Source organism: Lagopus leucura, unplaced genomic scaffold, assembly GCF_019238085.1.
Source record: "Lagopus leucura isolate 7727_CA_CO unplaced genomic scaffold, USGS_WTPT01 Super-Scaffold_739, whole genome shotgun sequence".
NCBI lineage: Eukaryota > Metazoa > Chordata > Aves > Galliformes > Phasianidae > Lagopus > Lagopus leucura.
Window position 1 is genome coordinate 19,438,499 of NW_024962255.1, and position 27,590 is coordinate 19,466,088.

General features: G+C 36.0%; 1 protein-coding gene across 1 annotated transcript in view; it reads left to right on the plus strand.

Annotated features, from left to right (window-relative positions):
- HECTD2 (HECT domain E3 ubiquitin protein ligase 2) overlaps positions 1 to 19,631 on the plus strand; it is a 35,676-nt gene extending 16,045 nt beyond the window's left edge. Inside the window, exons 8-21 of the mRNA XM_042863051.1 lie at positions 108 to 217; positions 1,606 to 1,754; positions 3,822 to 3,945; positions 6,304 to 6,400; positions 7,295 to 7,402; positions 7,910 to 8,042; positions 9,906 to 9,994; positions 11,720 to 11,878; positions 13,261 to 13,335; positions 14,325 to 14,412; positions 14,668 to 14,774; positions 15,942 to 16,057; positions 16,591 to 16,734; positions 17,565 to 19,631. Of these exons, the coding sequence (XP_042718985.1) occupies positions 108 to 217; positions 1,606 to 1,754; positions 3,822 to 3,945; positions 6,304 to 6,400; positions 7,295 to 7,402; positions 7,910 to 8,042; positions 9,906 to 9,994; positions 11,720 to 11,878; positions 13,261 to 13,335; positions 14,325 to 14,412; positions 14,668 to 14,774; positions 15,942 to 16,057; positions 16,591 to 16,734; positions 17,565 to 17,685 (1,620 nt within the window). The 3' untranslated portion in view covers positions 17,686 to 19,631. The remainder of the gene's footprint in view (positions 1 to 107; positions 218 to 1,605; positions 1,755 to 3,821; positions 3,946 to 6,303; positions 6,401 to 7,294; positions 7,403 to 7,909; positions 8,043 to 9,905; positions 9,995 to 11,719; positions 11,879 to 13,260; positions 13,336 to 14,324; positions 14,413 to 14,667; positions 14,775 to 15,941; positions 16,058 to 16,590; positions 16,735 to 17,564) is intronic.
- Positions 19,632 to 27,590: the final 7,959 nt, after the last annotated feature.

Sequence of the window (27,590 nt, forward strand, 5' to 3'; positions counted from 1 at the left end):
CATAATTGTCCTACATAACTGTATTGGCAAAAACAAGAAACAGTCCTAATGACTTCTTTCCTCTTATACAGTTTATTAACCTAACACATTTTTTTAATCTTTTTCAGAATCCTCAATTTAGTAACACTTCTACTTATGTCATCTATGCTCACTTGCTAAGACAGATAGCAGCCTTAACAGAAGCTGACCATCATTTCCTAGTGCACTGGTCTAAAAAGTAAAAAAAAAAAAAAAAAAATTTAAAAGTTTAAAAAAATTTAAAATTCAATTTTTAGGATTACAATTGTTACTGTAATTCCGTTGATGTTGACTGTTTTATATTATATATAAATTAAAGTTAACTTAATTGACTACAGAGATTGTTTTTGTTGTTTTCGAAGTACATTTGGACATAGTCCACTAAGTGATACTGATTTATAGATGCAAACTAGATATAAAAATGTATGAAAGTTATCATCTTTCTGCAAAAGGCTTTGATTTCAGAATAACTTGTGTAAATTATTTTTATGTAACATGCAAAAAAAAAAATTATGAATGTACATGTTCTAGATACTTGCTTAGATTGTATTATTAATACAAACATCTTTGTGACTTCCTTTCTATAAAGTTTTCTCTTGTATGATTTCCAAAAGATACTACAGCTTTCCTGTATTATGTGAAAACCACAAATTAAATCAAGTCCTTGCTCATAGTGTAATGCAGATGGTTACAAAGTACAGCTAAGGTATCAGATTTAAATGATAGCACCCAGCCATTGGCCATTTGGAGGTAACTGCCCAAAGAGGGACTTTTAAGTTTGTATGTATGTTACCTTCCTTATGACTGTGCAAAAGTTTCAGTCTAGAGTTTAAAAAATAATAATAATAATAATTGTATTTACGTTTACCTTCTGGGGAATCTGCTAATTACAGATTATATTCTCTGCAAGGTTGAAAATGCATATATTTCTCTCATTCTTCCTGAAATATGTCCAGATTTGCTTAAAGTTTTGGTGATTTATTATTTAATTGGATCAGTGTTTATGAACCAGGTGAACCCTCTTGGTTAAGGATGCAAAAGATATGTTGATATTCTTAGAAAAATCTATTAGAAATCTGAAACAATTGAAGAGAACAGCTTTTGTTTACAAAATGATTCTTTGATACATCTGCTTACATCTATGCATATATGTGAAGTTTTTGCTGTATTCTGGAAGTTGTGTAGCATATAACTTTACATGTGTTATTGTCACAAGTGCATGATGTATTTTCCACTGTTGATTCAATAGGACTAAGCTTCTCAAAACCAAAAAGTAAGGGTTTTATTATCCAGAATGCGTTGTGAAGGAATGATTTATTGTTCACTTCTGCTCAGCAAGAGGAGAATAAGTATTGATTCTTTTGTAAAGTTTTTTAAAATTACAGAAATTAAAAAGAAGTTTAAATGATGCACTGAAAAGTATTGCTGCATGCCAGTATTTCAAAATATGCTTCTGCAAACTTTCTATTTGGAATTTTATTTTGATATTTTGATTTTGTTCTTCAGAACATAACATTGAAATCTAATAATATAGGCTTCATTGTGGGCAGTGATCACATGAGAGTAATTGCAGCATGTTTGTTTTAGGATCGCACAGAGAAGATTCAAGCAGGTAGTGGACAGGTTGCTGCAATTTATTTCTTTACGCCTGTTTCCTGCAAAACCTGAAGAGTTTCCACCAATGGTAAAATGTACCTGGTGGATTCCATCAGCAACCAAAGTCCTGGCTTTATTTAGTAGGTTTCTTCCTTAAATTGTGTATTTATGTGTATGTACGTGAATATATGTGTGTATGTATATATGTGTATGTTTTTTGATGTAGTACTCCAGGTCAGGTCTCACCAGAGAGGCTTGATCACCTCCCTCACCCTGGTGGCCACACTTTTTTTTTTATGCAGCCTGAGATACACTTAGCTTTCTGGGCTGTGAGGGCACGTTGCTGATTGATGTCCAGCTTTCCATCCACCAGTACCCCTAGGTCTTTGCTGTGCTTTCCTTACGTTCCTCTGCTTGTACTCTTAATGGAGGTTGCCACAACTGAGGTGGAAGACCTTGCGCTTGAATTTGTTGAACCTTGTAAAGTTCACCTGTGCCCGCTGCTCAGCCTGTCTAGGTCTTTCTGGACGGCATCCTGTCTCTTGAATGTGTCAGCTGCACCACTTGGCTTGGTCATCTGCAGACTTGCTAAGGGTGCATCCATTCCCACTGCTTGTGTTGTTGAGGAAGATGTTAAAGAGCACTAGTCTCAGTACTGACCCCTGAGGGGAACTGATTTCCTTCTGGACATTGAGCCATTGACCACTGCTCTCTGGCTATGATCTGTGTTTTATACCTCTCTTTTTCAAGAGGGAAGGTTGGATGTTGGTGGTGGCACAGTATGGACTACAATACAAAAGAGTGCCAGAATTTAAAGGGCAAAGGCATCTATTAGCAAGCCCTCATACTCACTTTTTTGTAAACGGTAATTGCTCTGGGATCATTTTCCTGTAATAACAACAGGAGATCATTCAAAGAAAAATCCACAGAGGTAAGCAGTGGAAAAAGTTTCCCATAGATTTGTAAAAGAAGTGGTTTTGAATGTGCAATTGCTAGAATTTCTTCTGTAACGAGCTTAGCTTCCTGGATGTTTTTAACATCAAGGTGAGTTAAACAATGTTTATACCTCCTAAGTTCAAAATTACAGTCTGGAAAAAATAATTTTATGTCCAGTTCATTATTGAACACAGCAAATGTGGCCCCTGCAAATGCAAACTTTCTCTTTGTCCAACCCTCAGTAGTTCAGTGCTCAGAGCTTTTACTATGAAAATGGAAGGCCTGAGGTCAGTACCCTTTTCTTGAGGGGTCGAAAACCCTTATTTACTTCATGCTTTCTAGGAGAAAGGGAAAGCATAAGAAAATTGATTGGGACAAGAGTGTTTTCATATCCCTAGATTCTTAAAAACAAATTAAAAAAAACACCCAACTTTTCTGTACAAGAATCCTGTACAGTCCTACCTATCCACAGGGGCAGCTTGAACACGCAAGCTCAACAGTATCCAAAACCAAGACTTTTGTGTTCTGTAGTCATATGTAAAAGAGTTGCTTATTGCTTTCTGTCCACATAAAACTGTGATAAAGATATTTAGTAATTCAAAATGCACTGCTTCCTGCCTGAATGATCAAAATTAAATTACTTAGAGAAAACTTATTAGTTACATGTTATGTGAATTTTACATAGTGAAGCTATTTAAGTGTGAATTAGTCTTTCTTCATTTATTGAGTACTAAATTTTTGTACTTGTGATATAGTAGGCAAATGAGGAAAAACATCATTTGTTGTGCTTCTCCATTTCCATCCTTTTTGCAAATAGACATCAAATTCAAACAGATATTAAATGGAAAGCATGCAGATATTGTATCCATTGGTATGTTTGATATTAAGTGAAAGTGTTTAAGAAATCTGTCATTTTTCGTTGATTTCAGCAGAATACATCATTCTTTATCTTAACTTCGTGCATGTCATTAGGTGGGGTGGATTCAAATGCCATAGAAAAGATGATCTTGAGGTTAGAAATAATATACAGTGTATTACATTTCTCTTATCATAATCAGACTGATCTCAGCAATTACTGCTTTTATAGCTATCAATATGTAGTCATGAAGTGTAATAGCATATTTGTAGTGCTGTATTTAAGACTGAAACCAAGTTACTGGTAGCCCATTTGTCTTAGTTTCTTTTCTTTCAGTGTTGCTCCCAATGCTTAGAAAGCATGTGTGTACTCAACCCAAGGAGCACTTTGAAAGACTCTTGTATTTTCTTTGTAGATGCTGCAAATAGTCTGATCAGCCCTCCTATTATTTCATATACGGATTTCTATAATTCTACTCTTGATCATATTGATCTTATGGAAGAATATCATAACTGGCAATGTTATGGAAATTCTCACAGGTAAGGAAAACTTGGTTGTTTCTTTCCATGTATGTAGTATGTCAAAGCACCACATGTACACATGTACTTGTATACATGGTATACATGCCATATACGTGTACACATAGCCATATTAAATAATGCGATTTATTGGAAAGATGTAACTTCTACTTGCAGAAACTGAATGAATGTGAGGTTGACTGTAATAAATTTAATTCTACCTTTGCAAACTGGAGAAAAGATGTAAAATGTTCATAATAACATGAGTTTATTGTTTATTAGCGTAGATTCTGCGGTGCCTGTTTGTTAATTGCAGGATATCACAAACATATTTTAACTTCTGACACATTCATAGAAAGTGTTATATGCATACTTAACACTTAAGAATGGTAGATAAATATCCTGTGTGTATGTGTGCCTGACCATTTGTTCCAGTGATATCAGTTATGCTTATTTCTGTTACATGAAACTTCAGTCTTTACTGGTTCAGGGCAGCCAGAAGTATGATCTAGAAATGAGGAAATAGGCAGTAAATCTTTCTGCTAAGTTTTAAGATTTACTTGGAAAGGAAGGAAGAAACGGCTATGACAGCGGTAAATGCACAGCAGGCTTTGTGTAGTCTCAGTCAAAGTGCTGGAATCTGTATACTGCTGTGTACTGCTGAGCTTCAGATTTATTTATTTATTTATTTATTACACGAGCACCATCTGGCTGCTTTGGCATCCACATCCAAACTTACAAGAGAGCTGTGAGATTTCCACCTGCTTCTTTTCAGTTAGCTGGGATGCTGGAAAATCAGTATATATCAAAACAAATTTTTTACGATGCATAGTTTTGGAAGTAGTACAGACAAGCTGTATTATATTTAAAGCAAGTTCTTGTACTGTGTTACAACTTCCAATTTTACATCTAAATCTATGTTGTTCTGTTTAAAAAAATAAATCACAATCAAGACTGAATGCTTAGAATTAAGAAGGATGAGTATGAAGAAGTTCTGGTTTACCTTGCATATGAAATATTTTGGAATACGTAGTTCTTCCAACTATCTTGACACTTATTGATAAAACATTCTGTATTTGGATTTTCAGCAGACTGAGAATCTTTTTTTCATTTTGCTTTGTTTCCTAAAGACATTAGAATGCAGAGCTCCTCACAGGCAGTGTTCCGTGCCCACACATTCTGAAGTCAAGGTGCACACAGTCTCAAGCTCCGAATATCTCAATGTGAACTTGTTAGGCAATGTGTGAGCTAATCAGCAAAAGACTTAATAGAATAACAAGTGACCAAAAAGTCTTTTATCCTGATGATTTCAGAAAGCTTTAAAAATTCTTTGACTGCGGTGGAATATAGCTGTCATGTGATCTTCAAGTCCTGAGCTATAAAGCCCTAAGTTAAATCAGAAGGACTTGAAGAAAGTCTGTGCATTTGGAAACCAGAGAGACAAATAAGCCAAGCCAGAAATACATCTCCTGTATTCCTATGACTGCTAACGCTGAGATAACGGTCCAGCTTGTATTTAATAAAATATTGTCACTTTTCTCAATTCATTGTAGCAATTAGAAATCAGTATTTAAAGCAGAAGTTACTTCTTGACATTTGTAATGGAAGAAATTCAAATTCGTTAGATCTACTGATAAACAATTTTAGAATTTTATTCAGAATGTTTATCAAAAGTAGAATTCCTAGTAGCATTTCTAACTAAACAATGTGAGTTCTAATTTATTATCTATGCATGCAATTAAAAAAAAAAAAAAAAGCCAACTATTTCTAAATTATTCTAAATTAGAAGTGATTGTTTCCCTCTGCTCAGCTTCCAGTATAGGAAGGACATGGAGTTCTTAGAATGGGTCCATAGGAGGGCCACTAAGATGATCAGAGGGCTGGAGCACTCTCCTATGAGGAAAGGATGAGAGAACTGGGCTTGTTTAGCTTGGAGAAGAGAAGGCTCTGGGGAGACCTCATTGTGGTTTCCCAGTACTTGAAGGGAGCACATAAACAGGAAGGAGAATGATTGTTTATGAGGATGGATAGTGATAGGGCAAGGGGGAATGGTCTTAAATTGAGACAGGAGAGGTTTAGGTTAGAAAGTTTTTCACATAGAGGGTGGTGACACTTTGGAACAGGTTACCTAAGGAGGTTGTGGATGCCTCATCCCTGGAGGCATTCAAGGCCAGGTTGGATGAGGCTTTGGACAGCCCGGTCTAGTGGTTGGCAGGGGGTTGAAACTCAATGGTCATTGTGGTCCTTTTCAACCCAGGCCATTCTATGAATCCACAATACTGAATGATAATGTAAAAATTCATTCATATTTTCTTAAAAAACAAATACTATGCTAGATGCTAAAAAGGGAATGTTTTATCTTTTTTTCTCATCATTCAGGTTTTCTTTCTGTCAACACCCATTTATTATCTCTATAGCAGCAAAAAAAGTTATTATTCAAAGAGATTCAGAGCAACAAATGATAAGTATTGCACGGGTAAGTAATTTAGTGATAAATGGGTTTGTCTAATTAATTGACATCTTATAAATTTTTCTTAGCTAAATATTCTATACAGCCTTTCATCACAATTTTTAATCTGGAAAAAAAAATGTGAGCCATTTTACAACTAATAGTCTACAAAGGTCCCTGCTAGATCATCTCAGCAATTTTCATTTTAATAGGCTCAGTTTTAAGATGCTTTTAAATACCAGTGTTGGGGGAAAGGGTTGCAGTTAAAAGTGTTGTTGGTTTTCTTTTGGTTCATTTTTCTTTTGGAGGAACCAACATACTGCTCTGAGTTTGATAAGAAACCATGATACTAAGTGAATGATCTAGTTATGAAGAAAAATACCCTGAGAATTTTGGTCTGTTTCCTATTTTATTCTGTGAATCTGTGTTGTTATGGAAAACCAAGACACAGCTGTATGTTTACAAGGTGCAGAGGTACTCCAACCTCATATATTGAAAGAGGCTTTGTCTGCTTGTCTAGGTGCTAACTTTCATCAGGTGCTAGCAGTTTCTGGTTTACTTGGTATGCAGCAGCACCATATCTCCCTTCTTGGCTTGCTAGATGTGTCTTGTGAATAGCTAAGTAACATGCAAGCCATTCTCCAGATTCCTATGGGTGTTTTTAACTATTTAGGGAGTTTAAAAGTTTGCCATACAATTACCCCCTACTTATGTATCCTGATAGTTTTACGTTATGTGAATGTTGTTTGCACTAGAAAAGAGATTGCATCGCTTTCTATCTCCCAGAATGTATTGAAGCAGCTGTCATATTAAGGTAATTTCTATAATGCAAGATGATAAGGACTTCTTATGTTTAACAAGAATGGCACTTTGTTTTTTAAATGAAGTTGTTACATGCATGTTTCTTTTTCATTCAAATAGCAAAGCCTTGTGGATAAAGTCTCTCGCAGGCAGAAACCCGACATGAATATGTTGTTCCTAAATGTGAAAGTGAGGAGGACACACCTCGTTAGTGATTCACTTGATGAGGTATCAAAAATGAAATTAAATGGGGTGTTGCTGCAAAATTGTTATTGCACTTAGAATTCAGTTTGGTAAGTCATGTTTAAATCTTCCTGTGCTAAGACAGGAAATACAGCTATGTAATTCAAAACAAAAGAAACTGAATTACCACATCACAGTAGGAGTGCTGCTAAAATAGATTTAGAAAATCAGAACGTTATTTTCTTTCCTTAACCTGTTCTGTATCTAAGCTTATAATGAAAATATGTTTGAATACTACATGGCATGTGCAAGGTGTGTGTGTGTTTGCAATTTTTGTCTTATGACTGCAGTGCATGAATATCAAACTGTGAAGGATCCAGATCCTTGATAGGAGCATAAATAGCAGACTGGTCATCTAGAGTTTGTGATGCAAATTACTAGTTTATACAAAGCAGGAGTGATATAGAAAGAGAGGCATGTTCTCTATGGATAGAAATACTGGTAGTATGTTAAACCTCCTCTATATTTTTCCCCCTGCATATTTTATTATAGCTAACAAGGAAGAGGGCAGATTTGAAAAAGAAGTTGAAAGTCACGTTTGTAGGAGAAGCTGGTCTTGATATGGGTGGCCTGACAAAAGAATGGTTTCTTCTTCTCATTCGCCAGATTTTTCACCCAGACTATGGTGAGTTAAGTACGTCTTGAAAATTTATTGTTTTTAAATTATCAAAGCAGTGATGGATAGGAATTATTCATTATTCCAGTACTAAGCTGATGATTTACTAAATGACGTAAAAAAAAAAAAAAATGAAAGCAGGCAAGTTAAAAATTTTATGTCATTAGTATGGGAAGAGCTTTTGAAATAGGAAATAGCAGAAGAGTGTGAGAAGTACTGAAAAGCTTGCAAGATCTTGGTTTTTGACAAGGAGGTTCAAGTATGGCTGAAAACATGAAATTTCTGTTTGCTCATAGAAATTAGAGGGTGAACAAAGCTCTAATCAATTCGGAGTTGCAGAATTGAGATTCAACTTTTTAAGACTTCAATCATGCTAAATATTATTTCAGTTATCAGAGACTCATTGGTTTTGGTTTGTTAGTATCCCTAGGCTAGTGAGCGTACTGGGTACTGAGGAGAGTGGATTCAAGAGTAGCAGTTAATATTCTCTTGAGGTTTTTTTTTCTCTTGGTGTATCTGTTGTGTTAGTGTTTCCAGCTGTATCCAGAAACAGTCTTGATTTGTGTCTGGTCAATGGGAGAAGACCATCCATTGTTTTACAGAGTAAGACAAGTATTTGCAGACCCAAGGAGGGGGAGGGGGGAAGGGAGGAGAGTTTTTGAGTAAATAGGAGGCCAAAAGATATGAATGAACGTTCTTAAAGCAGCAGTTTAAGGTACTTGCATATTGCTGTAGGTGGAACTGGGTGTTTTTTTTCCCACGCTAATTTTTTACAAATGAGTCAGCTTTCCTCAGCTCTGTGTGGATACATTACTAATGTTATAATGTGTTAAAGTGTTCCCAAGCTGACTTATATTTAGAAACATTGATTTCCAGGGACTTCAGCATGACACCTCTGATAGTCCTTTGTAGAATCTGAGAGCTTGTGTGTCTTTGTCTGGAAGTGTTTGTGTCCCTCAAATGCATGGTGCTTGATTGTTTATTGGCCTCCTTCTAGAGGTTCAGAAGTATCTGCTTAAGTCTGCTGGAATCATTATTTGTTTAAAGTTCTTACTCTAGTGAAAAGGGCTCTGTGGAGAAATAATAATTCTGTATGTTTGACAGTTCTTTGAATATCTTGTCAGTAGAACTTGGTAAGTGATGAATTTAAAAACATTCAAGAGTTTTCATCAGCTTTGGCAGGCTTCCTCTTTTTAAAATGTAAATTCTTTCATTGATATGGCTATCAGCCAAGTGTGGGAAGAGTTCAGAAATGTTCTCATCCCCTGGCAGGGGACTTTATAGTCTATTGTTGTTATTTTTTAAGTTATAAATGATGCTTGTCAGAAGCTGTTAGTGCACTCTTAACCTAGAGCGCGCTGTCTTTTTTGTCTGAGAGCTGCTTCTTGCCTGGGTATCTTAAAGCTTTTATGTGGGTTCATTGTGTAGGTTTTTGCTTTCTTTAAAACAGAACAACCTGTACTTAAAGCAAATATCAGTCAAGCTAGTTCACAGTTTTGATTTTGATGGGATCTAACTTGTAATTTAGACCTGTGGGTGGTGCTTTTAGGGTATTTGTGGTGTGGCTTTTTAAAATTAGTCTAGTATGCTTTTTGGATAGATAAGTACAAAGCATACTCTTTGCTCATATATTCATTCACAAGATAAAATTTTACAGCTTTCAATTCTAAGATGGCAAAGTTTGTGGTGTCTGTATCATGGGATTCATGCCAACACTTTATGATTGTCATCTGCTGTCGCAACAGGAAGGGGGGAGGAGATTGACTCGCATTGCAGCGGGATAAATGTTAGTTGGTCAGTTACATTTCTGACTGCACAGACTATGAGGTGTGTGAAGAAGGCTTTTTGAAGTGCAGCTCTCCTCTTCTGCAGGCATGTTCACATACCACAAGGACTCTCACTGCCATTGGTTCAGCAGCTTTAAGTGCGATAACTATTCTGAATTCCGACTAGTTGGAGCTGTATCCTTTTGTCCTCATGACAGTGCTAAAGAAGCAGTGATTTAATTACGGGAATATAGTAAGACATGAAGGACTGATCAGAACTCATTCTGACACATGTACAATTATGTTCCATTTTAAATGCATGAAAAATGACATTTAAGCAAGTAGACTAAAGAAAAGATAAGAAGAAAATGGTTGTTACGGGTGCATGGTACATTTTACAGTTAGAAAATAGTGGAATTAAGACCACATATGCAACCTTATTGTGTATAAGTTGTAATTTTTTTATGTACTTCACTTCTGGCTTTCATTCAGTAACTATAATTGTCCCTGGGTTCGTTAATTTTTAAGTTCTTTAAGTTCCTGTTGGGACATATGTGACCTTCTGTTTGTTTTGTTTTGTTTTAAACTGGGTGTTTTCCACGTGAGCATAAAATTGTTTCCAGATCTTCTGTTGTGCTAATTTATGGAGTCCTCAGACAAATGATTAATGCTGATATAGTCCTATAACTCCACTAAGATAGCGTGGTGTCTTATGCCTCCATTTTACTAGTAGGAAGCTGAGTCATGAACCAGATTCTTCTATTTTTTTATAATAATTTCAAGTTTTTATTATGATCTGTTAATTCAGGTAATTGTCATTTTTTGTGTTTATGCCTTGTTTTAAATATCGTAAGGACATGGATGACATTTTCTCATTTATTATGACTAGTCTTTGATGGCTGTATGCAATGACTTGCTGAGGATAGTTTTTGCTATGAAATAAAAATTAATGAAGTGCAGTGTGTAAAAAAAAAAAAAATAAATAAAAAAATTAAGCTATTCAGTACTAATTAATATGAGTACAAAAGACTGTAATAGCAAACCTGATATTAACAAACACAAGCCTAAGAGGAAGGATCTGCTTCTAGTATATGCAGGTCTTTCTAAATGAGAGTGATAGCCTAACTCTCTTCCTGTCCCCACTTCCCAAATTCTGGAATTACCAGGTATGTGTACATCCACAACCTCTCTGGGCAGCCTGTTCCAGCACCTCACCACTCTCTCTGTGAAGAACTTCCCCCTGACATCCAACCTAAATCTTCCCTCCCTCGACTAAAAACCATTTCCCCTCGTCCTACAGTTATCAACCCTTTCAAAGACTTGATTCCCCTCCTGTTTGTAGGCTCCCTTTGGGTATTGAATGGCTGCAATGAGGTCACCCCGCAGCCTTCTTTTCTCCAGGCTGAACAAGCCCAGCTCCCTCAGCCTGTCTTCATACTAGTGTCTTACCAGGTATGCTTCAGTGTGCTAGCTGATGAGCTGTTGTGCCAATGCAGGTTTGCCATTATGCTTTTAAATGTATTTCAAATAAAAATTTCTATATTGACATCTCTCTGGATGTTTTTTGATTGAAGACGTACATATCTATAGTACTCTTTTAAAAAGCAGAACAAAAAGCTTTTTCCTAACAGTATGCTGGAACAATTTCTTCAGGAAATGCTTATAGAGAGTGTGATAAAGATTTTCAAGTGTTTTGGCAATATGCCTCGTTTGACCATTTTAACTGTTATTTAAACACAATTTTGTAATAGTGTTTAAAATAACAGCAGTCCAAAAAAAAATTTAGATAATTTCCATTCCTTCAGTTTCTTTGCCATGTTTTAGAGTATGCTCAGTAAAAATTGTAAATATCTAAGTTTTCTAAAATGTTAACCATAATAAATATGTGTGGATTTTGCCCTTAATATTTGACATGTATAGCTTATGGGCCTTGCTGTCTATAATAGCATCACCTTGGATATTCGTTTCCCGCCTTGTTGTTACAAGAAATTGTTGAGTCCTCCTATTGTTCCCTGTGATCATAACACACTTGTGGGCATCTGTGACATCACATTAGATGACCTATTTCAGATCATGCCTGTAAGTATTAAGCCTTAGAGGATAAATTACCTGTTTAGAACCTGTTCTATTTTTAATAAATGCTTGAATTATAAACTGTTTCAGAATGACTCTTATTTTTCTCACCAACTGATATAATCACAGAATCACAGAATGGCCAGGGTTGGAAGGGACCTCAAGGATCATGAATCTCCAACCCCCCTGCTACATGCAGGGCCACCAGCCTCCACTTTTAATACTAGATCAGGCTGCCCAGAGCCCCATCCAGTCTGGCCTTGAACACCTCCAGAGACAGGGCATTCACAGCCTCTCTGGGCAGCCTATTCCAGCACCGCACCACACTCTCTGTAAAGAATTTCCCCCTGACATCCAACCTAAATCTTTCCTCCCTCAACTTAAGACCATTTCTCCTTGTCTTGCAGTTATCAACCATTTCAAAGACTTGATTCCTTTCCTGTTTGTAGGCTCCCTTTTGGTATTGAATGGCTGCAGTGAGGTCACCCCGCAGCCTTCTTTTCTCCAGGCTGAACAAGCCCAGCTCTCTCAGCCTGTCTTCATAGGGGAGGTGCTCCAGTCCCCTGATCATCTTCATGGTCCTCCTCTGGACCCTCTCCAACAGCTCCCTGTCTTTTTTGTACTGGGAGCTCCACACTTGGATGCAGTACTCCAGATGGGGCCTCAAGAGTGGAGTAGAGGGGGACAATCACCTTCCTGTCCCTGCTGGCCACCCCTCTTTTGATGTAGCCCAGGATACCATTTGCCTTCTGAGCCACAAGGGCACACTGCTGGCTCATGTTAAGTTTTTCATCTGTCAAGATCCCCAGGTCCTTCTCCACAGAGCTGCTCTCAAGGACTGCTCCTTCCAGTCTGTATGAATGCCTGGGATTCCTCTGGCCCAAGTGCAAAACTCTGCACTTTGCCGTGTTGAACCATATCAGGTTCACCCGGGCCCACCTTTCTAGCCTCTCGAGGTCCCTCTGAGTGGCATCCCTTCCTTCAACCATGTCAACCACACCACTCAGCTTGGTGTCATCAGCAAACTTGCTGAGGGTGCAGCAAGTCTCTCTTTTTCTGTTGAAAATGTAACTTCTCCATGTTTTCTTGCAGAGCAGAACTTATGTAAGTTTGCTTAAGTTAGAATAACAAAATTTGATGTGTCATTTTTGACACCTTTTCCATGATAAAAGGCAAATGTTAAGTTCATATGAAATTCAGTAACAAAAAAACCCAAACTTTTCTAAGTACTCTGATTAAGCATTTTTGTTTTTGTTGTTTTTCTACATTCTTATTTTGAATATACAGCTTTTTCCAAGGTAGTTTATAAAGAGTAATTTTGGCATGTGCTTGCATGTATGTCAATTTTGCTCTGTGGGTTTGCTAAAGAGCTTGTACTTGTATTGCAGGAATTAGCCCATGGACTGAGTGAACTTCTGTCCTATGAAGGCAATGTTGAAGAGGATTTTTACTCCACCTTTCAGGTCATTAAGTACTCAACTATAAGTGATTCTCAAACAGTTCATTAATTTTACCAATGTTTCTGCAGTGGAGTGGTCTATTACTATATGGTTGTTTTTTTGTAATACACCTACATGGGCATTAAAGTTTGCTTCAAGAACCAGTCTAGTGCTTGGGGCACGTAGTGGCTGGCTTCATTATGGAGCTTGAAGCTGTTGTTCCCTGCCAGTGTAAGTGGACCTGAGCACTGACTGCCGGGCACCTGTGCCCAACTACTGGTACCATTACAGCTCTTTGCTTGCTCTGACATTGACTTTGCAGTCAGTGATCTGCTTTTGGAATTTGTATGCAAAACAATCCCTTTTCTGACTAACTCTGGTGGTAGACAGAGTTTACTCCTGTTAATTTATATGCTTTTTCCAGGAAATCTCACAGCTTATACTTGCTTGTTCAAGTTATAATAGTTTTGCTAGACTTGTGTATCTAAGAAATGAGTGTATTTCTATTCAATTAAGAAAGGCTTTTTCAGTTATTCTTTGTTTTAGCATGCATGTTATTTAGCAAAATTTCATGCTGGTTTAGGAACTTGTATTGGACTCGTATTGACTTTTTTTTGCCTCAGCTTTCTATTTCATTATTATGAAAGTATGTGAGAACTCTTGTAAAGTGGCTGTTTTTGAGTTCCTAGAGAGCTACAGTGGAAGAAACACCTTCTTAATTATATTTGATATTCCTAAATTGTTCTTAGAAATGTATTCTTTTAAACTTTGGTTTTGAATCCACAGCTTGCAGTTTGGTAGGTCACTGTTTAGCAGCGACATTTTTTCTGCTTTGTAAATGGGATTTCTTAAGCACTTTGTTGAAAACTGTATTATTTAACTGAAAAAAAAATTGACAGGATTGAAATGTTCTTAAGAGAGAGAAGAAAGACACAGAGTTATGAATACAAGCTTTGTAATTTACGAGTATTTGAACGCTTAAAGTACTGAAGTTCAGTTTTCTCTTTCTCCAGGTTTTTCAGGAAGAATTTGGTGTTATAAAATCTTACAACCTAAAGCCAAATGGAGATAAAATTCCTGTCACAAATCAAAATAGGAAAGGTACTTCAATACATGTTAGCTGCACGCATTTGACAGTATTAAGTTTATCAATTTTTCACTTATTATAAACATTCGTTTTGCTTAACAAAGTATGAAAAAAATTCCTGTAGTCTTTTGTGGTATGCCTAACAATTTAGTAGTATATAAAACAAAAGACATTCATTTTTAAAATTCAGTACAATTTTGAAGAGCACTGCAAATGGCTATTTAAGTTATTACAATCTAACAAAGTACATTATTTTTTCTCTTTTTTAGAGTATGTGCAACTTTATGTTGATTTTCTTCTGAACAAATCAATCTACAAACAATTTGCAGCTTTCTATTATGGATTTCATAGCGTCTGTGCTTCATATGCATTACTGGTAAGAATGAAAGAAGATATCATTTCTGCTTCAAATATGTGATCATGACCTAAATTGTGTAACGTAGTAGCTCAGCTGGATGGCTTTAGGATTCGTAAAGAATCTTAGTCAATGGGTATAGTTGAAAAGGAGAATCAAGTTGGCAATCAGCTGATAACTGCTTTTCATAGAATACTACAGATAAATAAAGCTCCATGTTATGTTGATCAGATTCACAGACACTTCAAAGGCTGCCGTGTGTGTCTACAGAACTTGTCTGCACTTACTACAGTTGTGAGCAATAGAGCAAGCATGTCTGTTTGTCCTGACTTCTCTGAAAATCACGTTATTATTTGCAGAAAGAACTTTCAATGAGATTGAGATTAAATATTCTTGTTTATTCAGTCGTATGTGGCTTTTGGAATTTTTTTTGGTTTTGTATTTTACATTGTTCCTTCTGAAGTAAGGAGAAAGAAGAGGACTTACAATTTTCATGAGAATTTCCACATTCCTAGGAAGCTAAACAAGTATGGCAGACTTTCAGTAAAGTGAAATGTAACTTACTGCAGGGAAGTTTCAGGAAAGAATGATAATAATCCATTGAAGCGCAATGAATTATTTTCAGGCATTTAAAAGATGATAAAGTAAATGAATGAGAAGTAGGTTCTGCTGTGGTAAGATTAGTGATTGCAGACCACCATTTATGATTACGTGCTTTGCACAGCAGTAAGTACAACTAAGAGTAAGTTCTGTCAGCTGCTTCTAATTACATCAGGATATTCAATGCAAGTGTAATGGAGATTGTTTAAAAAAAAAATAAAAATCAAGATTCTCTTTCTGAATTCCAGATGTAAAACTTTATTTTCTTCATGATCTCATTGAAATCTAATCAGAAGACAAGTTATTACAATAAATGTAAGAATGAAAAGGAAGAGAAGAACAAAAGGAATATACTAAAATTTGTTATCCATTAATTTCATTTTGTACTGCATACCATAATAAAAGATTCCTCCAATTTATACTGAAGCTTTTTTTTCTATAAAAATAATATGTATACAGTTAACTTATAAATTGTATTGAATAATAATCTTTTAATTTTTCAATCGGGCAAGAAAGTTGATCTGATTCTAGTAGCATTATTTCTCATTTGTAATGGAAATAAAGTATTTTATACTTAAATTCTGGCAGCTGCTTCGTCCCGAAGAAGTTGAAATTCTTGTGTGTGGCAGTCCTGAGCTGGATATGTCTGCTTTACAGCGAAGTACCCAATATGAGGGCTACCAGAAAACTGATGTTACTATACGGTAAGCTTAATGGTTTTTTCTTTCTAAACTTTGAAATCAGCATAGCATGTAGGCTGTTGGAATAATCTTCTTGTGTGATCTGAGAGTGGTTCAGAAAGTTGTTAGAAAGGAACTTTTAAAATGATGTAATTAGTTGAAAACGAAGATATGAGGTTGTTTGTTTGTTTAAACTTAAAATCCCTGAAAATGAAACCTGAGTCTTTAATTTTGTTATTCAGTCCTATAAAGAAATTTCTCATTCAATTTTATTATTCATCAATTCTACTTCATACTAAGCAGTTTTATTTAGTTCTTTAATAGAATAGATTTGGGCATCATTTGCCAATACATTACTGTAAAATTAATGAAACTTTGTGCCTTTCAAGTCTTTGGGAAATTTTTTAACCTTGAATACTAGGGTAATATTAATATCCTATATATTACATTAAATAATTTCTAATGAGTGTCAATGCTTTTTGTTGTATTATATCCTAACATGTCTTTGTCAGGATGTTGCACCATAAACCATTTTCTTCTCCTGCATCTGAGCACAGATACTTCTGGGATGTTGTACTTGGATTTTCTCTTGACCTTCAAAAAAAGTTACTGCATTTTGCTACAGGAAGTGATAGAGTACCTGTGGGAGGTATGGCTGATTTGAATTTCAAGATTTCAAAGAGTGAAACATCCACTAATTGGTAAGTAGTCTTCTGCTGTTGGTGGGTTGTTTTTTTTTTTTTTCAATTTTTTCTTTTTGAATTATATCCTGTGAGTCCTTATTGCTTTTGAATGTCTTCTTAAAGAAGAGCAAACTAATGCACAATGTTCATTAATTTATCTTCAAACTATTATTAAATTCATTTTTTAGAATTTAGAATTAGATTGCATAAATCTATTATGTTAGATTCAACTTTTTAGTCAGCGTTTACATTTGAGATCTGGAATTCAAAGAAACTGTTTAATTAGTCCTTACTGACAACATTCCGATCTCAACTTTCAGAAGGCACTTGCAACTTAGAATACTGCTGTCTAATACCACAACTTGTGAACTGTTCTTTTTCCAGGGCTTCTCTCAGCTCCTCGGTGCTCTTCCCAGAGACATATGTCTGTGAGGATGCCTTTTACCTAACAAAACTTTCTGATTTCTGTCCTTAGAGTAACTGTGTTTCATCTAGCTCTATTTATACCAACTCTGCGTCCAAGCTTCCTCCCTCATGTTGTGAATTCTGATTATACTCAGATTTTGTATAGAGAAGAACAAATTTTCAAGTCATATGGCTACTTGGACTCTGAAAAACTTGGATAAATATGTTTACAATTTTTATTTTTTTTTTTTAAAGAGGCAGGGAAAGAAAGTTGGGAAAGAAGAAGCAGGCAAATTTCATCCAAATACTCGAGGTGCATACAAGTAGTGCAATTTGGGACGTTTCTTACTTAAATATTGTTTAAATAAAAATATGCTGGCAGATGACAGTGCCATGCTTTTGTTGTGTTATTAAATAAGACATGGATTTTGTTTTTCTTTTAGGTTGCCAGTGGCCCATACCTGTTTCAACCAGCTTTGTCTCCCTCCTTACAAGAACAAGAAAGAGTTGAAGCAGAAGTTGATCATTGGAATTTCAAATGCAGAAGGTTTTGGCCTAGAATAAAACAAAATACTTCAAAAACAGCATTGTTATGTAGCACTCACTCTCCTCTAATCGTGCCTTTAAGCTTTTGTTGTCTTGGTACTGTGCAAGTCTTATCCAACATACGTATTTTTTAATTCAGTATTAAGTGTGTGGTTCTCTCCTTAAAGGCAATACATTCACTGCTTGCTTTGTCACAGAAAGTAATTTTCTTCATACTAAAAACTAACCTATTTGATAAAAGAAACTTGAAGAAAATTTCTAAGTTGTATGTTGTTTCAATTTTTTTTTCTTAATGGCACTTTATCTTTAATTGTAATTACTTTATATCATGTGTATTCATCTGAGAAATAGTATAAGTCATAAGCTAGTCCCAGTGAGGGTGTGTTTTCCATTGACATAAATAGTAGAAAAGATATAACTTACAGCATGTAGCCATATTTTTTCAACAGCAAATAGGAATTTTAGTCTTTATAAACTGTATGCAGTTTTAATATTCTGGTTTCCCTCTCAGTTGAACAGGCTGTGTAAGAAGCATGTAAATAAGTGCCTGTGAACAGTTTTAATAGTCCCATTTACTGCTAAAAATATTTTTTATTAATAACAGGTTTTAGATGTTCTATATTTGGCTTTTACAAATCAATTACATCGACTCTACAGAGAATGTTAAGAGGTACTTTATTCACCATGAGGGAATCAAGGCCAAGCTACAGGTACTGAGCAACTTCTCCATTTCATTCTTTAAAACTGATGGCGACTAATCAGATCTACTCTAGTGTCAAGCAAAGATATTTAAAGTAAATTCCACATACACTGAAAAATTTCAGGAAAATAATGAAATCTGCAGCACACAGAAAACTGATACATAGTCTACTTGCCAATCACTTTGTCAGGAACTTCTGTGAAAGTGTTAAGTGAGCTACGGCAAGAGTGCATACAGTAACAGAAGAATGTGGAAGATCTCTTTAGCCTGAAGGCCAGCATTTAAAGACAATTTGTTGTGGTTTTCACTTCACAGCTACCTTAAAACAATTCTTGGTGCAAGTGTTCTGAATTAGTTAGGAGTTGGAGAAGATACTGGTTCCAAAATGCAGGTGTAATTGTAAGTCTAGGTTTTATTCATTAAATTGAGAGAATTTATCAGTATGCAGCATAGAAACCTTCATAATATGAATAGCTACTGTGTATTCTATGGATCTTTCTTTCATTTGATCAAGGCCCAGATCTTTCAAAATATTTAGGCATCCAATTTGCCAGTCTTCCCAGCTGACTTCTGCTGGAAGTTGGATGTTTAAATAGCTTGTAGTGTCTGTGCTCAATTCTTTATTTGTAATAAGAGTACATTATTCTTCTACAATCAACAGTTTCACAAATTAATCTTCCTAATTTGTAGTTTCAGAGCTGTTGTGCAGTTTCTTCAGCAGCTAAGCGTGAATTTTATTTTATTCTCTTTCCTAGAGAAGTTATGGATGATTTTACAGTTTTATTGAAGGAGAGATAAATAGTATTTTATGATATTTGGCACTGTTTATTGTGCTTTACTTAAAATTGATATTAAAACTTTTATTGATTTCAGCCTGGGACAAAGCTAGGTTAGCACAGAGAATTTTAAAAGCAGCACTTCAAACTCATGCATTTTGCATTATTACTCTAAAATGGGGATTTAAAATAAATTTGAATTGACAGTATTTCATGTTAAGAAAAAAATGAAGCATTCGCTGCTGCACTGAATGATCAGGACAGAAATTGAAAATTGCTGGAAGCTGAACAAGAATATACAAACGCCCCCTCCCTTTCCCTTCTGTATAGAACTGGGCTTACAGAATGTTGGTTTGTGAATAAATATCTATACAGTTTATCTGAAAATGTGGCGAATTAGCCAAAATATTTTTTTATGGCTGAAGCCCACTTTTAATAACTATTTATCTATTATTGTTAAATAAAAGCTTTATTTTATTTTCACTGAATTGCACTTTGCCTTGGGTTTAGTTTTATTTATTAATGCTTTTTTGATTTTACTGTGTAATATTACCTCAGAATTCTAAAAAAGCTATTGTATTTGCATTGGTTTTTAAATAAGATGGTCACTCAATAACATTTTATATATTTCCTGATGTTGATAAATTGTAAATTTTTGTATTTGTTAAATGAAAGCATTGCACTGTATTTATGAAACAAGCCTCTAATCATTTTAAAACTTTTCCTCAATGATTCTTTTTTTTGTTCTTTTGTTGTTTGCCTGTAATCCAGCAACTTTTTTTTTTATTCTCCATCATTGTTTTGTAACATACAAAAGAAATCTGGTTTGTATAAACTTGTTCATTCCTAAGTATCTATTTTTATGTATTAAAATTGTGCAGTCATTAAATCAAATATTTCAATTCCTGGTCTTATTAGTTTCATTTCAGATTTCTAGAATGTATCATAATCAGATTGAAAGCATGATCTACATCTGTGCTTTTTTCTTTTTATCTTACTTCAGAAATGTTTAAATCAGGAAGAATAGGGAACAAGGACAGCGTGCTTTCCCATCACTGCAGGTCCCTATTGTAGGGCTGACATCTGACCAGATTTAAACTTGCTACTTGTCTCCTTTGAGTTACCTACAGATGGCAGCAAAGAGGAGGATCAAAATCACTTAATGAGATGTCAGACTTTCTTCTTAACTAAGATTAGACATTGTAGATAAGAAATATATTCTTAAGAAAATCACTTTTTAAATGTAACTTCATATACGTTTGTCACTAGTCTTTTCAGAAGACTTTTCAAAATCAGCAGGTATAAATTAGTAAATGAAGATGGTAGAGAGAAAAGAAACTGCTTCTGTCCCAGCACTGGCTCTTGAAAATAAATTCTCCTTCCATGAAAACTCTCTGCTGTGTGTACTGGGATAAATAAGAGACTTTTACAAAGCCTCAGCAGGAGCAGATAGCCTCAAGGCTGATATTTAGAAAGAGGTTAGAAAGCTTAGCTTGCTTTGTCTTATTCCAAATAGGTGTCAGATGGATGGTGCTACAGCTTAGAACCGTAATGGTATTTTTTTCTTCTGTAGTGGTGTGTGTTTGTTTTTTCCCTCTTTTTTGGCCAAAAATAATAAGGATCTTTGTCAGTAATTGTAATCAGTGGCGATACTGGCTGACTTGCTCCAAAAGCAAATCTTGTATTTCTTGTTGTTTTTCATAGATATATTTAATATTCTTTCAGAATCATCCCCTGAAAACACTGAAAGATCTCATGGCTCCCTTAAAGGTCACTTTCATGTCAGAAGGAGCAAGACTGTAAGAGCATTTGTTTTTCCTGCTAAGGCACCCATATCCCTTCCAAGATGCTTGATCAATAGGAAAAAAAATAATTTTCCATTCTAGTTTGATTTTACTTTTTTTTCCTTCAGAATCAGTGATGATGTATATGCTGAAATTCTTTCTACTTCTACAGTTTCATAGCGTTCAGATCAATAACAATGGGATTGCTTGGGCTTCTGCAGATGCCTCACTTGTATGTGTTAATAATGTTTGAATTCATATTCAGGTGCATTTTGTTGTTAAATTAATGAGGGGAAAATAGGCCCTTGGAGATGTGCATGTTTCAAGTTTTTAATTAAATTCTGATTAGGATCTTTAAGCCCAAATGGCTTTATTTGAAACATCACAAGGGAACAGGAGCAGCAAAGGGTTATTGTAGTGTGATTATTTTTTTTTTTCCTGGAGTAGTTGCATTCATAACTGTACAATAAATATTTGGTTCAAAAGTAATTTGTTCTACAAACTAGACTTGAGGGCTGCTCTGAAAGTAATTCCTCCTAGATTATTATGTTGTCCCGTGATGTCAGAGGTGTATGTTGGTGAGATGAACCTCTCTGACACTGTTCCATTCCATGTTGTTGCCATGTGACAGATGACAGCAGAGAGGCAATCCGACACAATGGCAGATGACATGGAAGCATATGTGAAACAAAGATGTGTTACTGAATTCCTCCATGCAGAAAAAATGGCACTCATTGATGCTTGCTGAATATGGAGCCTAAACAGTAGATGTGAGTACAGTGAGGCAGTGGGTGATATGTTTCAGCAGTGGTGACAGAGACAGTGGGTCACCTCTGCTGGTGCAAATGTTCATGGGTGCAGCATGCAGCTCTGGCTCATCACTGGCAAAAATGCAGAACTAATGGTGGTGACTGTGTTGAAAAAGAGTCCTTTGTAGCTGAGAATTTGCTCTATCTAAATGGTGTTATTGTGGTCTTTGTATCTATCTGCTGTAGCTTCTATGGAAAAAAATATGAGTCATTATTTTTGGAACAGCTTACATAGGAAAGAACTTTGAGATCAAGGAAGATGGAGAGATTGTGTGTCTGAAGAGATGGTGGGGTGGTTGTCCAGTAGATCTGGAAGGGTGGGAGAAATTCATGCAAAAAACAACTGATTATGGGATGTAAACACTACCTCTGCAAATTAGAGATTCTTACATAAGAAAGCAAGCACAGAGTCTCAGACTCCCCTAGGATTCTCACAAGAGGAAATAGAAATAGTTGGGTGAAGCCAGTTATCTTCCAATTTTAAATGAGCAGTGACCCTCTCTTCCTTCTAAATGATCTGTATTTCTATCAAGCCATCATAAAACTAAGAATACATTTCACTTTTTTGCTTTTTCAATATGCTGTTTAGCATGTTAAATTTCAGACAGGTTAGTTTATCTCTTAATGCTGCTGGGATTTTTCCTAGAAAGTCATTTCACACATTTTGAGGCTTGTTTCTTTGTAGCCATTTACTGGCTTTGAGAGAACTGCAGAGGAATTCTATGGTCTATAATATTCTACCTCTATTAAGAGTAGGGTGGCTGGCAAAAAAAAAAAAAAAAAGTGACTTTGAAATAAATAACAAAGTAAAAGCCAGAAGAGGGAGGGAGGGCTTTTCTGTGTGTGCAAATGCACAGTGCTTTACAGAACTGTCGGCTTACACTGACATCAGTGCAATGTTCTGCCTCACTGTTACCTCAGGACTCTAACTTGTGTGGTAATTGTTTTGCAGTGGAAGAAAAGCTTTCCCAAGCATTGGAAGCATTTGATATTCATGCAAACTGAAGCTTTTAAGGTAATAATGTTAGTTTGAGTGTGTTGCTATTGAAAAACCTAATTGCATTTTGGTTTGAGTGGTTTTGTTTCAGGACTCAATCTATTCAGTAGCGTATCTCTGTGTATTGATTTGAATGCATTAAGCTGTTATCTCAATTCAAGCATTCTAGGAGGTGAAAATTCTGCTTAGAGTGGCGTGTGCTACTGGAGATTACTCTAAATCTGTGGAAAGGATTCCACGTTAATAATTACTTTGGTCCAGTAGTTGCCAGATAGGGGCTGCAGTCTCCCAGGGTATTATGATAAAGCTGTGTTTGAATTTCTGAGAGGCTGTTTGCTTTTGTTCTGTTGATCATCTCATAACCTGTGCTCACCTGATTTCCATTGGCAATGGCCTTCATATACCTACAGAGTTTTAAAAGGTATTTCTTACTCTGAAATATTCAATATTGGTCAACATCTCAGGCACAGGACCAAAATCTGAATAAAATGGGTTTAGAAGACAAGGCTTTATTTTCCTGTGCTGCTTTTAAAAGTTAAACATCATCCTGTGATCAAAGCTGTTGGACAGCATCAACTCAGCTTTAAGTGGTTTATCCTCTTCCTCATTCTGTGGATTTGGCATTGGCAATGGCAGTAACCAATTATGAAGGATGCCATAGGAGTAATGTTTTAAATTAACCTGATATTATTGGATTTTTCTGAGCTTTCTTGATTTTTCCTTCACCGTGCACTAGCTGTATTTGGGGGTTCATTTCATTTGTAGAAATACTTCGTATACACTGTGTTTATGAATCTGACTCTGTAATTGTTTGTGTCATTTTTCATACCACACTTCTTTCAAAAGAAGAAATTGACTTAATGTTTTTCCCTTCCCCATCTCCGATGCACCAACTGGTGCATCAGATCTATTTCTTACAGTGCAAAGGTATTCTTAATTTATCTTTTCTCTCAATTTATTTACTGCTGACTTTATTAGCAGAGATTATTAATTATATGCCAGAAGCACAGATTCTATACTTAATCATGCGCTCAGCAGAAATTTTCCTACCTGTAGGTGTACCATGAAGAAGAAATTACTACTTTCATACAGCAGAACCAATCCCTGGCTAATCCCTCCTGTCATCACTTAGAGCAACAACCCGTGTTCTTTTCACACTGCTGCTGCGGTTGCTGTCTTCAAGATCTACTGTCTTTCATAATGCAACAAAGATGTAATTGTAGAATGATAAAGAAATTGAACCTTTCACTTTGAATTTCCCTACAGAATCAATCCCTTTAGGCTATTCGTGACATATTTAGATTTTCTCTCCTTTTTTTTTTGTCTAGAACTCAGGTTTCACTTGGTACTTTTTATGACATAGGGTAATTTAACAGACTTTTTAGAACAGAGTTTTCATTTGTGTACATGAGTTACGTGGCTGTTCTCCTGTCAGTCCTTATCCTCACTACCTACAATGTCAAGCCTCTATTTGCAGGATGTCTTCATAATTCAGAGTGATTCTCATATTAATGAGGAACACTTGGTCTTGTAAATGTCTTTGCCTTGTTTTAGAAGGTTGTTTTTATTGATTATTTTTTGTTTTTATTAAAGAAGAATGGATCAGGGAATTTGAAGGAATGAGTAGGGCACTGTTCTTCACCTCTTGTTTCTGAGATCTGTTTAAGAAAAATTCGCACGGGGGTAAATCTTTGAGTTCCAGACCAGTCATTAAGTCATTATTATTTAACCTCTCCTTACTATTTTTGTGATTATCTTATTAATTGAATTACTTGCAGATGTTTGCTTGTTTTCCTGTTCATCTTCTCAAATCCCATGCTTACCTATCATCTTCTGGTAATGGGTTTCACGTGCTTTTGGATTTTCAGAATCCAGATTAAAATGGAAGAGTTGAACTCCATTATGAGAAAAGAAGCTTGGCTTGTTTAAACCACATGGAATTCCCCGCCCCCCCCCCGTAACATTTGACAACATTTAGGAGGCTGAGGAGTTAACAATATGCCTCAAGTCTGTCTAAATTGATATTTTTTTTAAACTGAGGCTGATTTCAGTGTGGCTTGGTGATTGTTCAGCCATGGCACAGCCTGCTGCCGTACCAGACACTACTAAGGGCTGCCATGAGAGCTGGCAGTATGCTTTACTCAGCAGCACTATGCCAGGGCTGAATTGAGCTGGCTGCCAATCCCAAGAGGCTGCAGCTCTTCCCTTGTGCTTTCCAAGTGCTTCTTAGATTTTTGCTCTAGAATCACTGGCACTTACTTCAGCCAGACGGTGAAGGTTATATACCAGCTGCAGTGCTCTGAATGTGGTGCCTCCGTATTGTGTTTGATTTCCTGTCCTTGTTTAATAAGGTCTGCTAGAAATTGGTAAGTGGAGGTGAACAAAAAGCATAAAATGCACATTTATTACCAAAGCGATGGTGGTAGTTGGTCAACTGTGAGTCATTTTTTCCCTCCTATTATCTTCCTTTTATAGGTTTCACTTGTTCATGCTCTTTAGTGTATGAACATGTTGATACCCCACAAACGCTGCCTTAGAGCTTTTTGTCAATAGTAGCTAGCAGAGATTTTTTCCCATAGCTTATCAAACCTAAAAGTAGTGCTATGAAAGTATTGGAGAAGTATTACTTAGATCAGAGCTTTGTTACAATTATTGAATATTACTTGAGCAAAGCATACAAATAAAGATATCTCGTATTATCATCTGCTGATACATGCTGGGCATTGTATAGAATGTCCATTACACCTAGTAACACTGAGGAACAGGCTTTCTTTTCTCCATCTACTGCCTTTTCGAATAGGTGGCTTGTGAAGAAAACAAAAATATATGTTGGCAACTTGAATGCAATGAAAAAAATTTTATTTCATTTTGGTGTGGGTAGTTTTTTGTTGTTGTTGTTGTTTTTTTGTGGTGTGTGTGTGTGTATTGGGTTTATTTGGGCTGGTTGATTTATTTGTTGGCCATGTTCCCAAGCATGGAATGGCTTTGGCTGAAGCAAATTAGAAAACAAGAACTAAAGGACAATGTTCTAGTTTGTAACCAGCCCTTACCTTCAATATTAGATCTAGCCAGCAGCTTAATGCTTATTTCACTCACAACTTAGTTTTACAGCAAATTTTTATTTTTTTTTCTGCAAGATATATGAATGTACTTCAGAAAATACATTTGATAAAGAGATTATCCATAAATTTTATCTGTGTTTTGCATACTTACAGCTATTCAAAACTTTGCCAGTTCTCCCTGATACCTTCAGAATCTACTGGAGATTGTCAAGACGTGTTACAAAGTTCCTGATAGAATGGTTAATTTCAACTAATAATATCCTTCCACAGCATGATTTGCAAAGAGAGTAGTGCCATGCCTGTCCATTCAACACTCAAGTGGCTGTGGCGTTTGCTAGTGAACTGCCATTCAGGTTTCCTGAGGGCAGAGCTTGAATTGCCCGTGGACCATGAGCTCTAAAGTCTAGGTTTTGCATTGGGCAGAGGAAGCCTGGGCCTCGCACATTGGAGGTGAGAAAAATAAAGCAGTCAAAGCCAGCTCTGATCCTGTTATGAATCCTCACTGTTATGAATGGTGTTTGAGGTTTAGCTCTTAATTTTGCTGTGGGTTAAAGGTATTCAAATGGAACACAAGCTTTCTTTCTGCTTCAGAGTGAGTCAGAGCCTTCTCTCCCCTCACCTCAGGGAAATAAAGCAATATATGCTGCACTTTTAGCTGGATTTGATCTCTATCTTTGTTTTATAAAAATTGTCTAATTGGCTACACCAAAATACCCTGCTAAGGGGTCCTGCCTGAAGCCTTCTCCTTTGCTTGCAAGAGAGGTGTAACCTAAGCAGAGGGCAGGAGGAGTCTGGAAATGGGAAATCATTAAGCAAATTGTGATAACTCTAATTACTAAAGTACCATTATTGTTCATGTCTCGGTGTGAAATCCTATTGAGCAATGTGAAAAAATAAGAAAAACAATAAGCCAGAAAGTTATTGCTGGCTGAAAATACACAGAATGCTGTAAAAGTCACTGTGGTAAATTGTTCCAGATATTACTTAGCACCGATTTCTTTTTTATTACTGGACTCAGAAAATGACATGTGTTTTGTTGTACTGTCAATGCAATATTCTTCCAGCTGTGTTTAGCTGCTAACATAGCATTCTAAACCCCAGACAAGGGCTCGTCTGGACTCTGAACCATTAAAGAGATTATTTTCTACAGGGAAACTGTCTTCTCTCTGGGGAGGTCAGGGGCTGAACCACAATCTGGACAGAACTTTCAATATCCCAGACACAACTGCCTTTCCCATCAGGTGTGGTTTATTTCTTGATGCCCATTTTATTTGCAAATGATTTTTTGTGTGAGAACAAGAGACTTTATCACCAATAATTTACTGCTGCTTTTCAGTATTTCGATCAGCATCCCATCCATCGGGTAGCAATTTTGTGTGAAGAGGTGCAATTTAGGGCATTCAAAAATTTCTGCTTGCTATAACATACGGAGAGATTTATAAATGTAACTTTTTTAGTGGGTGCTTGCAGAAGCTGCACAAACCAGTTGGTGCTTATGAATGTTTTTTGGGACGTTTCTTCTGAAAAACCCTGTTCTGGATCGCTTCTAATTACAGAAAGAAGCTTAATTCTCTGTGGTATGTATTTATTGCTTGTTAGGAGAAAAATCTTTGTCCTTCAAGTGCTAGAGGAGGGCATGCCTATGGAATTCTGGAATTATTTTCATCACAAGAACAGAGAATTTTGCTTGAAATCATATACAATATAAAAGCCAAACTGAATTTCCTGACTCATGGTTCACTGTTCTAATTATTAACTGCTTTTCTCATGCATATAAATGAAATAGAGACGGCTT